The following is a 14130-nucleotide window of genomic DNA, read 5'->3' on the forward strand; positions in this document are numbered from 1 at the left end:
GCAAAAAGAAGTACGAATTTAAAAATGTGGATATTCAAAATCGTAACAATGCAGATTACAGCAAATGAAAATACAATGTTAGTGCAAAATCAATGTTGTATATGGTTACATGCACACAATAGACCAAGAAGGAAAACACTATAGGCTGTGTGTTTACTTGTATGACGCAAAATGCTATTTCCGTGATGTATTGGGGCAGGTGGTGGCCTCTGCTCTGTCACTGTATTATAAATAGTTTTTGAGAGCTCCAGTCGACTGAGGGCTAGGCTCTTGAGTCTCGCTCTTTGAAGACTGAGCTGGTCAGAAATATCAATAGATTTTTGTTTAAAGTGTGGGAGCATGGGAACTCACAGCACCAAGCCTCAAAGGCAGGCTCATGTTTTGATGCTCGGACTCGATGGGTCAGGAAAAACGACAATGTTGTACAAACTGAAATTCAACGAGAGAGTGTGGACAGTGCAGACTGTCGGTTTTAACGTGGAGAACCTGGACACAGACCGTAACTGCCTGGCACTGACTCTCTGGGACATCGGTGGCCAGAGGAAGATGAGACCTTACTGGAAACATTTTTATCCTGATGCAGCTGGGGTGCTCTTTGTGGTTGACAGCTGGGAGCAAAAACGAATAGAGGAAGCTCGTAAGGAACTTCATCGGGTAAGCAACCATTTTAAGCACAAAACGTCAAGTTTATGGCAGAGTGATTATTTCTTCTTGTTTGTTTGTTTGTTTGTTTGTTTTTTTACAGACCCTGCGTAACGAGAGCCTAAGGGGCATTCCATTGGTGGTCCTGGCCAATAAACAGGACCTTGTTGGGGCACTGAGTGCAGGAGCCCTCTGTGAGAAGCTCGAACTCCGTAGAGTGTGTGAGGGCAGAGCCTGGTTTATTCAGCCATGCTCAGCTGCTACAGGCATGGGACTCACAGAAGGGTTCAGAAAAATAGTCTATCTAATGAAGACACCACTGAGACAGACAAAAGAGGACATAAAGATCAAGATGCAGTTAAATTGCCCTAGTTTGTTTAGAATAAAGAAAGCTTTAGCCTGTGGACATACAAGCTAAGCCAAATTGTTTTATGTTTTTTTTAAGGACAAAGAAAGGACAAACTGATGTATATTTTTTGTTTCATATTTTTTATATTTCTAGAGTGGTAAGGCTAACATCATCTAAATTATCAAACATATTTCAATTGTTGATTATTACAACAACAGGACCCAGAATACAGCATGTTACGGCTATAGATAAAAAATACTGCAAAAATACTCCTCATGGCCTTTGAGTTCTTTAAAACAAATAATGGATTTTAAGCCTCTCAAATAGTCTATATAAGTTGTTTTGGACCCTGTATTCAGTTATTATTCAGTCTTTCAATGCAATTTTTAATAAGACTAAATAGTCTAAATCCATGTCAATATGTTATGCAAATGTAATAAAATGCAATATGTACATTTATTTCATCCAAAATGTTAATGCTTTCTGTATTACCACTTTTAAATTGTCAAATTTGAAAAAGTATTAAGTTTGTACATGACTTTTTTTTGTAAATTAGTGAATTTTGTGTTTACCCCAAAGACTATGATGTAAAAACAGCACTTTGTGACAGACTGAGACTATTGTGTGCTGTCTGTAGCTTCCCCGTCCACTTATGAGAGCTATGGATGACTTGGGTTTAAATTCCTGATTCGTCCTGTGTCAAAATAAGGAACCCCGGCTTTAAGACTGAATAATCAATTATTCTTTTATTACAATGTTACAATGTAAAATGTTTTCTTATTTGCAAAATAAATGCATATCTAAATTTCCAGTTGATAATAAAGGGTCACAAACATTTCCACAATAGCTCAAATCGTCATTTTCTTTTGTGCATATCAGCTGTAGAGTACACAATGCCTGTCTCTTTGTAGCCACTGAGTAAGACTATAGACTAACCTTGGGATTGAGACCCAAATCTGGGTCCCCAAAGATTTTCAGGGGGTCCCCAATGATTTTCAGGGGGTCCCCAATGTTTTTAGACAAAAGAGGTTCATACTAGATTATTTGAATTTTAATGAAGGGATGGCGTGTTAATTTCTTCTTTTTTCTCTCATTACAAGGCAGTAGCATCTCAGGTAAGAGAAGGATGTTGGGGTTGTCAACATATCCTCGTGTAATAGGGTTCAGTGGGTGAAAAAGGTTGGGGGCCACTACTAGACCATGCACAGCACAAAAGTGTCATGCTTGATGTTATAATAAAATAGATACATTTTATTATAATAGGCTGTTGACCAATTAAACGTGCCGTGGTCCTAATAGCTACACAGAGAAAATAACTGTGGCAGTGAAGCCCCCGGACAGAGACCAACGTGAGCCGGGGAATCCCACCCTTCCTGTACGTGTACCGACACTATCAATGACGTGTACGTGAGCGCGAGCCCCCCCCCCTCCTCGTGCTGCACCCGCCCGCCCGGCATTCCCAGTATGCACTGCGGACACAGCGGCAGAAAATAGTCCGCTAACGAAGACCGAGGAAGGGAACGGGAAAGGGCCAACTTATCTGCTCATTTTACGATTAGCGTTGTAAAAACACGACTGCGAATATGGCCGATAACGAGAAACTGGACAACCAGCGGCTGAAGAACTTCAAGAACAAGGGCCGAGATTTGGAGGTAATTTTTGGCCTTGATGTCCCTCACTGCGCTGCAGGCTTTGCTCACGGACAGCTTTCACTGTGACGTCGTTATAATTTCCACTTCTCAAAAAGCCCTCATTGTCTCAACCAACATCTTCACGTATTATCCACGGATATTAAAGACCGAGTGTTCTGTTTGGATTATTGTTTTGTGAGTCTTGGGTTAGTAAAGCCTGTTAGACCGGCTAACAGCGCGCTTACGGACGTGTCCCGTTAGCTTAGCTTTGTGCTCCGGTGCTAACAGGCCAAACGGGCTAACTTCAGTCAAGATGATCGTCCAACAAGAATATTTAGCAACACTTCGACGTTAAAGTTAACCACCGGGGTCAGACTTTCGTCTGTTGCCATGGTCTTTATATCAGTATTTATATTAGAGAAGTGTCTGATTGTGACATGATTGCACTGTTACATGGGTGTTTTGATACAGGTGTGGGCACGGCTAACTGTTAGCTTCCTGAAAGCTAAACATGGGCTTGGTGCTTGTTGCACGTCACCCATCCCCCGTCTTTATCACCAATAAACAAAAGCCGACCACGTAGAGTTTGTAAAACACTTGGTTTTGTGGCCCAAAGACGAAATTATGGGATGCATGCTATTTGCAATGCCAAAATATGTTTTAACACGCCGGGGTCTCTTCCACCTCGGACAGAAGGACGCTTCGTGATGTGTAAGCTGTCCGTCTCCACAGAGGGTTATTCATCCCCTTTCTGGGTCACTGGCAATATTATAATTATTTAGTTGAAGTGATTTGAAATATAAGAACGTATCCGGTGTCTGTCAAGCTGCTCATGAATGCCACCAGGCAACAAATGTGCCTGCCTACGCGTAGAAACCTGTCCAGGACCGAGGCAACACTAGAATGCGTTTGATTAAATAAGATCACAACTGCAACTAATTGCATTTAGAATTAATGTATATGCATTTTAAAAACCGTTCTGCTCTGCAAGTGCTCAACCTTTCATGTTCTCCACAGTCTATGAGAAGACAGAGGACTGAAGTCGTGGTGGAACTACGAAAGGTAAAGGTTTTCTGTACTTTGTGTTTGTTTGATGGAGTATGATCGCTAATGTATCATTCTTATTTATTCTAACAGGTCAAACGAGATGAACATCTTTTAAAAAGAAGAAATGTACCTCATGAAGATATGTGTGAGGACTGTGATCTTGATGGGGATTTCAGATCGGTATGTTTAATTTCTGCATATCCTTTTTAGGTTAACTATTTTCCAATGGTCTAATAAACTCATTTTATAATTCAACAACTAGCACTTGTTAAAGACTGCCTGCATGATTCAGTTTGTGTTTATAATTTGCTGTTATGAATAATACTTCACAGCAGTAAGCATGTTTAAGCCCCCCCTCTTTTAATTTTACTTATTTGATTGAAATATGTGTGTGTCCATACTATGTCCTAAATGCTCTCATTTGAATAAACAGACAAAAGTTTTTAATGTCTTATTGTCTTTAATTTTAGCAAAACACCTCACTTGAAGCAATAGTGGAAGTAAGTTTGCTCTTTTCACCTCATTCTTATCAAGTATGTCTTCTTGAACAGAGTGATTGTTAATGTACATTTTATGTTTAATTATAGAATGCCAACAGCAATAACCAGGGTATCCAGCTGAGTGCTGTGCAGGCTGCCAGGTCAGTAACTCATTCAGTTTCAAGTATGCACAACACAATACGCTGTCTTACATTAAATGTTCGTTTGACTTGTGCTAAATTACATCAATTTTAAAATAGTGCTTCACATTGTCCAGAAGTTGCTATATGTGGTAAATATTGAAAAAAATACATTTAATTCCAATTACAATATTCAGATGACATCCTGGCAATCCAACAAAATTGAGATGAATCGAGGTCAGGGCTGTACGAACGATTACTAATTTAAAAAAAATGCGGATGTCCAAATCAATTTGCCTACAGTGTTTATAGAAAATATAAAATTTGAAAAATCTAGGTTTACAATCTTCAAAACCAAAATTGGTACGTACATTTTTCAATGCATCTCCCACCTTGTAAGGTGCTGATATTTACAGTACATCACAAACTTTGGGCCTCATTTATAAAGCTTTTTTTCATTGTAAGAACAACTACAAATATTCAGGAGCACTCTGACACACATAACTTCTGCTGTTATAAATGATTTATCACTTGTATTGCAACCAAACATTCTAAATTGTCCTACTTTGTTGTTTTAAATTTACAAATTATTTTATATTATACAGTAAAAGTACTACTAAAATCTTTATGATCAGATGCAATATAGAGCATAAGCAAAAAATTACTTGGCCGTCCTAGCTTCTGTCCCAGCCCCAGTGCCTCTGTTTGGCCACAAGACTCAACTGTCCCCCCCTCAGGACCAGAGGCACTCGTCTCTGCAATGCATCGTCTCCTGTGATAAAACCATTAAAGCTCTGGTTTATTTCTTGACTTAAATGTGCTTCCTCTTGCGTTTGTACATTTTTAATCGCTGCTGAGGAAGTTGTAGAAGTGTGACTTCCTCATTCACTTTCTTTCCTCCTCGTTCCATCTCAGTGTCACATGTTTGGAGTCTATATTTGGACGTTTAAAGGGCGTTTCTTAGCAAATGCATATTCATTTTTATGTTCTTGAATTTGGCGCAACACTTAATTAAGAAGGAATTTGACTTGTCATGAATCTTAGAGTTCTATCAGCATCTTAAAGTGGAAGTTACAAGCATTTTCTAAGAACATTGAACTTGAATGAAGCTCATTGTTCAAAATCCAGAAAAGATTTTGGTCAGATTTTGTTAGTTGCCAGGTCTTATCACAGACCGTACAATAGAATCATATTGGGAAACCTTGAAGTTTTGTTTGTTTGGTTTCACTGAAGCAAAGTTTGAAATGGCCGTTTAGGAAGTTGCTGTCCAGTGATCGGAACCCTCCCATTGATGACCTGCTAAAGTCTGGGATTCTTCCCATATTAGTGCGGTGCTTGGACAGGGATGACAAGTAAGCCATATTAACAATTTATTATTGCCATCAACTATTTATATAGCCTGTTAACTCTTGCTACAATTTTCCCACTCAGCCCATCTCTTCAGTTCGAGGCAGCCTGGGCCCTCACAAATATAGCATCAGGAACCTCAGAGCAAACTCAAGCAGTGGTTCAAGCCAGTAAGTATACCAGTTTCTGCTTTACCTTTCAACTGTTTACCCCTGCAGACCAGCCTCTTCTGCAGAGGCTTGTTTTTCAAATGCCTTGCAGTTTGTGGACGACAATAGTAACAGCGTTAGGCACTTTACCTGTCACATTTTAGTAAAACACTTTAGCAGGCATGATATTCTTTTCAGAATACTATGCAACAGGGGATTCTGTATGGCGCAAATGTAATGATTTTTTTTTCTTGAATAAGATGCTGTCCCACGCTTCCTGAGACTACTTGAATCTTCTCATCAGAATGTGTGTGAACAGGCAGTGTGGGCATTGGGCAACATCATTGGTAAGTTGGCAATCTTGAGCAAGATGTTCAAGACAAACTACACGTCATGTCAAAGTGAAACATGTTCTCCCTTTTCTTAGGCGATGGCCCTCAGTGCAGAGACTATGTCATCGACTTGGGAGTGGTGAGGCCTCTGCTGGGTTTCATAAGTCCCTCCATTCCCATCACCTTTCTTCGCAATGTGACTTGGGTTATGGTTAATCTCTGTCGCCACAAGGACCCCCCGCCATCCATGGAAACGATCCAAGAGGTGTGTTTGTCAAATTGAGATGATAATTTCTGTTGCAAACTTGCATGGCAAGGCTGGTTTTAAAGTAGAGTGTATTATTTTGTCTTCCAGATTCTGCCTGCCCTGTTCAGGTTAATCCGCCACTCGGATGTCAGTGTGGGTATCATTTTGATTTTAATTTCTTTGCATCCACACATAACGTGTTCATGATATACATGTAAACTAAATTGTATAAATAAACCTTTTTTTGTTCAGATCCTGGTTGACACTGTATGGGCTTTGTCGTACCTGACTGATGCTGGCAATGAGCAGATCCAAATGGTCATTGACTCTGGCATTGTTCCGCTTTTGGTTCCACTGCTCAGTCATCAGGAAGTCAAAGTTCAGGTAATGATAATTGTTGTACTGGAGCTTAGTTATGGTGGTGTTTTTCCTTCTGCATTTGATGCAACAACATATGTGTCCTTCAGACGGCTGCTCTCAGAGCTGTGGGAAACATCGTGACCGGAACAGATGAACAGACCCAGGTTGTGCTCAACTGTCAAGCCCTCGGTCACTTTTCTGCCCTCCTCACTCACCCCAAAGAGAAGATCAACAAGGTATTTTTTTCTGCAAATGGCATTCTCTCAGGAAAGTTCACCGGACTTGATGAAATTGGAGACTTGGTGCTTGAGTGATGTGTGAAAAGCTTAAGATTTTAGGGACATTTAGCAAGAAGAAAGAAGAGGACGCTGAAGATATAGATGGTCTACAGTTAGATATGTTTGAATGAGAATCTGAATGTGTTTTAAGTGGTTGGTGTCAAACGGGTGCCAAGACTACAAGTCTTTGCTGATAAAGGAGTGCATCTGAGCTCTGTCATGCAAAAATGAGGCTTCATTATTGACAGAAGCGATGATTAGAGCCTCTAGTTCACCCATGCCCCTCCCACAGCACCCTGGCTCTGTCTTAGATGACATTTTATAGTCTTCTAAGTTCTGATCCAATCACCACAAACCTTTGACAAATGTGTATATATATGTTTAAATGTCCACTTTGCTGTAAACTAATACTTCTGTCCTTTAGGAGGCAGTGTGGTTCCTGTCAAACATAACGGCTGGAAACCAGCAGCAGGTGCAGGCTGTTATTGATGCCAAGCTCGTTCCTATGATCATCCAACTACTTGACAAGGTTTGTCTATGTCCTTTTTACATTTTCTGTCAACTTTAAGAGTTTAAAACAAAAGGTCTGTGTTTTTTACTAGGGCGACTTTGGCACTCAAAAAGAAGCGGCTTGGGCTATAAGCAACCTGACAATTAGTGGACGGAAAGATCAAGTATGTGCTCCACTATTAAGTCTTATAGATGTTATAAAGTGTTCTAACCAACCAAAACACATGTTTGTCATGTTCATCAATAGGTGGAACACTTGATTGATATGGATGTAATTCCACCGTTCTGCAACCTGCTAACTGTGAAGGATGCCCAGGTCGTACAGGTGGTCCTTGATGGGCTAAGCAATATTCTGAAAATGTTTGATGACGAGGCAGACACGATTGCTGGTCTCATTGAGCAGTGTGGAGGTAAATTAACTTCTTGTTTTGTTTCTATAAACTAATGTTTGGTGTGGAAATTGAGCTTCTCTTTCTGTTTTGACAGGTTTACAGAAAGTGGAAGCACTGCAAAATCATGAAAATGAGGACATCTACAAATTGGCATATGAAATTATTGACCAGTTTTTCTCATCTGATGATGTGAGTTATTTTGATTTGTTTTACTTGAATGGTGTTTTGAATTTAGCAGAAATTTAAAATGCCCCTTTTTTCATTTAGATCGATGACGACGCCAGTCGTGTTCCAGAAGCCATCCAAGGTGGAACCTTTGGCTTCAACCCTGCCAACGTGCCTGCTCAGGGATTCCAGTTCTAGAAGGCATCTGGGGTATTCTGGAGTTTTGTTCACGATGCAGCACTCAGTTCAACATAAAAAATTAGAGCGAGAGAGAGCGAGAGTGTGAGAAACTTGATCCATTGTGCTTGGCTCGTGGGATCTATGGTTGCATCTTATTTGACAGGAAAATGAATGGATTTCATTTGGCATTCCCGAGGAACTGGCCCAAATGAAGTTTGAGATGGCGAGTGGGTGCGAATGAGAATGAGTGGCTACATGTTGCAAAAATGCAAAACGTCTACATTGAATGCGTTGAGAGTCATGCTGACATAACGTCTGTTATTGGAGCAGCCGTCACTGGAAATCTACGTCAAATGAAATGAGAAACTCCTTCCTGTGAGAATCGTGAACTTTCAACTATAGAAATCAAGAGTTCTTTAAATATCAGTACAAGAAAAAGCAGAGATGAAAATGAGCTGAACCATGAACAATTCACAATTCTGCGGTCCTCCGACTAAATAGGGCTTAAATGAGCCCTTCCCCCAATCGGCCACGCTATCAGACACGTGTGTGAATGGACCCATTGTGTACGAATGTCTGGACTCAATGCTGAGGAGCCAGGTTCATCTGCTCCAACGAAACGCCCTCACCGGGTGAAGTCTTCTTCCCATGGGGGCCAGGCCAAGAGTCCGGCTGCGCAAGTTGCGTGAACGAATATGGACAAATGAGTGGTGTACGCTTGGCTATGTGTATGACTGGGGAGTATGCAAGGATGCTAAAACGCATGCAAAGAGAAGAAAGAAACTAATACAAGAGAAGAGTAACAAAGCTAAATGAGGTTAGCAAAGGTTTTGGACACAAAATTCTACTTTGGAAAAGAGAGGCTAATCCTCAAGCCCATTATAACACGATTATTAGATATTGAAAAAGAAATGTCATTTTTGTTGTTTTGAATTAAGTTGGTATTAATGACACTGGACAGTGCTATCGGCAGATGTAAGCAGCAGTGCATTTTTTCAAGATGCATTTGGTGGCTTTTTGGGGTTTTGTTTTACCTCCAGTGTATTCCTTTTATTATTCTTTTATTTTCAGCTTTTATTTTGCTTCTGTAAAGACGATTGACAAAGATTTATATTACACCATCATAATTAACCTACTCTCCAGACATGGGCTGGATGCTGTGAAACTCACTGTTGACATCTCTATAGTAACCAAAACATCTGTTCCCTTGTGACATGTCTTTACTTTTCTTCAGTTACAGCGAAGTTGCTGCTCTGCAGTAATGTTGCCATAGTTTTGACTTATCGCTAAGGGAGATGAGAACAAGGGCCATTAAATGTAGGATTGTGAATCGTAACCTTTGCATGAACTAAACTATAGCACAGTTTATTTTTTAGGCTATATTAGTTTCCTTAGGCTGTGGATACAGTGTAACTTTATTTTAAGTAAACTGTGCCTAATGTGACATGTTGATCCCTTCCCTTGTTCCTCATCCAGTGTCCAGTTTGCTAAATCTGTGATTTTGCACATGTACTGCAAGTAAGGCCTGAAGGTGTGCAGGTTGGGATCAGAGATTCAAGCTGCCAATGGCCCACAATGTATGCATCACTTAACCACAATCTTTGTTTTTTCATTAACGATTGATGCTTTTAGTGATAACTACTTTATTTCAGGAGCAGCCGTTTAGACTATGGCTGTTTTCATACTAAAGGGGAACCTGAACTTCTATTCTCAATGTTAATGTTAAACGGTTCCTCAAATGTAAGACTGGAGTTATATGGTTTCTCCTTAAACAATAAACCCATGAAGAACTTTGCTGTACACCCCCTCTCCCTCCCCCCTCCAAGCAAAATATTTACCAGCTAGTTGTAAATGACTATCCTGTTTTCTAAACTGTAGTAAACTTCTACAGATTGTGTTCAAGCTTTGTGTTATGCAAAGGGTTCTTTAATTTTGCTGCATTCCTTGTTTGCGAAGCTGTAGTTTCTGAAGAATTTAAGTGGTTTGTCCACAGTTCTCTGGGAGATGAAGTTCTTCAGACTAGGTTGTCATTGAGAAAAATAAATAGGTGAAACCCTGATTGAGAGCTTGTGTGTGCGTGTGCTCTGTTGTGAATGTTGTTTGAGTTGCATACTGTTTTGCCCAGACTGTCACCCTGATTTGGACATTTTCTGCCTCGCAGCAAGTTTTCTACAAAATGTGTTGGCCCAGCGGTTAGAGACGAGGACTCGGAGGCATGTCCCGAGTTCGACTCCCACTTTGCCCCAATGAATTTTTATCGGGTTTAACATTTTAAACTTATAGATTTCACAGTCTAGTTTGTTTTGGAATGAGTTAGCTACACTCTTGCTAATACAGATCCATGGTATAAACTAGTTTTATACAAACGAAGTAGGGGTTAAGGTTAGGGGTTGGGGTTGGGGCTTAATAGATATATTTTTCATTTATTTCAATAACAAATTACCATGATGACGATCAATAACAATGTTAGTGTTCGCAGAGACAGGAAGTCTAGTTTCTGGGCTCCAGAATCGAGATGACGGTCTGTGTATAACCATGTGTTTGAGTTTACATACTTCTTAGTGACATGACATGTGTTTACAGTCTCTGCTAACCTTGTCTGTACTGTATGTCCAAGGCTGTATAATGTGTACGCTGCTCTCATGAAGTTTGTTTTCAAACGACAAGTGCCCCACGATTGGCCACCTTTGCACATGCGCAGACGACGTAGAGCTAAAAGTATTAAAACACCGCAAATGTTTTTTATCTGGACGGCTACAAACCTCTCGGAGGCTTTTATATTAGTTTAATCCTCGCACGTTCCGTCAAAAACGGGCAATGGAACACCCGTCCAGTATTTGTACAGTTGGCATAAAAACATTCACAACATATATTTCTAGTAGCACTTGAACGCAGCACGAACATAACAGGAAATGAAATGGAGCTTTGTCGGTTTCGGCCGTAGTGTGGACAGACGCGCTTCGTACAAGACGGTGAGTTTTTGCAATGTCGCCAATGTACTTTTCCCAACAACTAAACGTTTTAAGGCACGTGTTTGGCAACACAGCTTACATATTTTACATGCCTTTCTGCCAAAAATATGACTCCTAGAGGTGCCGGCTTAAATGCCAACCTTCTTCACTTCCCTTGTGTAATAACTTGTTTAATTTGACATTCAAAGGATAAATGTTCTATCCTTATGATCCTAAAGTATCGAGCTACTGCTGCTGCAACAAGATGCCAGTGGCACTCGCTTAATAATTTAGTAAACTTGTGCAGAAAAAAAAAGCACTGCCATAAACACTGACATGTATGACTGCCATGGGTGTATGCTTTGTTTTCACCCATTTACGTACAGGAGACTAAACTGTCAAGACACGACCTTGTAACAAGAGACGCCCGTGCAGCACTTACTTTTACTTGACATAAAGGAGACATATTAAGCCAAACCAACTTTTATGAACTTTTAATCATGGTTTCAGTGGGGTTTCCTCATAATTGGTGTACTCAAAGTTGCATTTTTGATTAATGTAAGTTTGAGTAATCATTGATTGTCCTGCAACTGAGGCTCCAGTGCTCAGAAATGCCCCATTTCCATCTAACCCCTATCTCCGCCCACATCCCTGTACCTAGTTGTGATTATTTGAAAAAGTAGGACTCCGAATGATGTTTGTAAGGATAAAAAAAAATGTCATGTAGCCACATTTCAAGAATAAAGGCTACAATCCACTGCTTGCTCAATGGACCTGTTTAGGTACAAAGAACAAAGTAAAATCAATACTAAGTACCTCAATAAAAGCATAATGTGTCTCCTTTGAACTGCAGAGTTTTGTCTTTTTTTTGTATGAAGTCAACCAGATTTTAAAGCAAATTGGTGTATTTTGCTGAACAGGTCACTTTTCATCCAGTGCACGGGGCCAGATCATCTTTCTCCAGGCCCGTGTGGACTCTTGGGATGGAGTGCCTGGAGGAGGACCTGACATGCTCTGTGTGCTACTCCCTGTTCTCCGACCCCAGAGTCCTGCCTTGCTCACACACCTTCTGCAAAACGTGCCTGGACAGCGTGCTCCAGGTGTCTAGCAACTACTCCCTCTGGCGCCCACTCCGCATGCCCCTCAAATGCCCCAACTGTCGCGATGTGGCGGAGCTGCCCCCCACAGGCACAGACGCTCTGCCCTGCAACGTGTCACTGAAGGCAATAATCGAGAAAGTAGGGAAGAATCTATTTGCCCCGTATACTCAGTCTCTTTATTCAGCTTGAAACGGTTTGAGCCTCGGGGGGAAGTAGCTCCTGTCTAACTATTCTGTTTTCGTTGATAGTACCAGAGAGATGGTCATCCTCGCGGGCCTCTTTGTAAGGAGCACCAACAGCAGCCGCTGAACATGTATTGTGTCCTGGACCGGCAGCTCATCTGCGGCTTGTGTCTGACTATTGGGCAGCACCAGGGACACCCCATAGATGACCTCCAGGCTGCTTACGTCAGAGAGAAGCAGACCCCACAACTGCTGGCCAAACTCTCTGAGCAAAAATGGACACAAGTAAGAAGTCGTTTTTTTTTATTTGTCAATGTTGAATGTGACATATGGAATGTGTAGTGAAGCCTGTTTTTTGGACAGGTTTGTGAACTGGCGAAGCAACTAGAGCAGGAAAAGGAGGACTGCGACCGTGAGTTGCAGCAGGATAGAAAGCAAGTTCTTCAGTTCTTCCGATATCTGGATGCGTCACTGGTCAAGAAAAAACAGGCATATTTGGATGCTCTTGACAAAGCCTGTGCAGAAGTGGCACATGCGTATGACCCACTGATCTACAGAGTGAAGGAGCTGCAGGTGTGTACATTTCAAACATTTGCTGGATATAAAATTATGTAATAGTCTTAAGTCATTTATCGCAGGCTTTGTAATTATGTGGTTGATTTCATTTGTGATGGGAGCAGGAGGAGCAGCTTGATCTGGTGTCCTTGGGCTCGGACATGGAGGATGAGGATTCGGCCCTGATTTTCTTGGACAAAGTTCATTTATTTCGAGGGCGAGTGGAGGAGTTTGTTGAAAAACCCCTGCCCTCCGCGTTGAGCCTCTCCGTGGGCCCTCGAGCCGCAGACTACCTGAACACGCACTGGCCCGCCGTCACACTCCGCAGTTTGGATCAGGCCCCCGTTCCCAAAGTGACATGCTGCACACGATGTTCGCAGGCAGCCCGTAGTCACCCTTCGTCCAGGCTCCTGCGCCTTTGTCCCGGGCCCCTGTTGGTTTGCGCTCTGCTTGTAGGACTGCTTCTCATGGCCGTGGGGGTTTACCCTGAAGGTGGGAGCTTTGGGTTCTCTCTGCTGCCCAGTATTGGTGAGGTGGTCAACAGTGTTAGCAGTGAAGTCGTGGCCTCAGGCTGGAGCGCAGCAGAGTTACTGGTCACTTATGTGCACAAGTGTCGCCTCGTCACAATGGGAAAACAGACTTTCCAAAAGCTTTCACCGTTTTTAAAGTCGTTAACAGATTGGCATGAATAGTGTTTAATTATCAAACAAGTAATCCGTTCTGTCTTTTACTGTATTAAATGGATCAGGTACAGAATCCTAACCCATATTATTTTTTACATGCTATTATATATTATTATTGGTGTGAAAGTAACACGGTACGTCAGGCTCCACAACTGTCGTAGTGTAATAGCTGAAGTATGTGTGAACATTTTTTCTTGTCACTTTATTCAAATGGTCAGACCTGTGACATGCCAGTCATTGGGTCAGACTAGAATTAAGTTACTATTTAAGTGTATTAAACATGAACTAAAATGTCATTTTAATCCCGTGTGTATTTTAAAATGAGTCAATTACATTAAATAAAGTTGACCTGTTTAATCGTGTGGTATTTTCTGGTTCATTTAAAGAATGTTGTGACAAAGATGCATGAAG

The 14130-nt window shown here is 41.2% G+C and overlaps 3 protein-coding genes across 3 annotated transcripts; all 3 read left to right on the plus strand.

The window, feature by feature from the left end:
- The first annotated feature begins 191 nt into the window (after positions 1-191).
- Positions 192-1811, plus strand: LOC140371123 (ADP-ribosylation factor-like protein 14). The gene is made up of 2 exons (XM_072458421.1): positions 192-654; positions 746-1811. Exons 1-2 carry the CDS (start codon positions 340-342, stop codon positions 1058-1060), a joined length of 630 nt encoding a protein of 209 aa, XP_072314522.1. The 5' UTR covers positions 192-339; the 3' UTR covers positions 1061-1811.
- A 602-nt stretch (positions 1812-2413) lies between these two features.
- On the plus strand, positions 2414-10313 carry kpna4 (karyopherin alpha 4 (importin alpha 3)). The gene is made up of 17 exons (XM_072464114.1): positions 2414-2643; positions 3640-3684; positions 3760-3849; positions 4140-4169; positions 4257-4309; positions 5545-5640; positions 5720-5805; positions 6045-6131; positions 6212-6381; positions 6472-6516; positions 6616-6747; positions 6831-6959; positions 7426-7530; positions 7604-7675; positions 7759-7921; positions 7998-8092; positions 8171-10313. Exons 1-17 carry the CDS (start codon positions 2575-2577, stop codon positions 8264-8266), a joined length of 1563 nt encoding a protein of 520 aa, XP_072320215.1. The 5' UTR covers positions 2414-2574; the 3' UTR covers positions 8267-10313.
- Positions 10314-10704: 391 nt separating this feature from the next.
- On the plus strand, positions 10705-14081 carry trim59 (tripartite motif containing 59). Its single transcript, XM_072464115.1, has 5 exons — positions 10705-11220; positions 12120-12437; positions 12548-12766; positions 12845-13054; positions 13162-14081. The coding sequence occupies exons 1-5, from the start codon at positions 11161-11163 to the stop codon at positions 13726-13728; spliced, it is 1374 nt and encodes a 457-aa protein (XP_072320216.1). The 5' UTR covers positions 10705-11160; the 3' UTR covers positions 13729-14081.
- Positions 14082-14130: the final 49 nt, after the last annotated feature.

Source organism: Eucyclogobius newberryi, unplaced genomic scaffold (genome assembly GCF_026437365.1).
Source record: "Eucyclogobius newberryi isolate DKJ021-1_F unplaced genomic scaffold, fEucNew1.0.hap1 SCAF_10, whole genome shotgun sequence".
Lineage (NCBI taxonomy): Eukaryota > Metazoa > Chordata > Actinopteri > Gobiiformes > Gobiidae > Eucyclogobius > Eucyclogobius newberryi.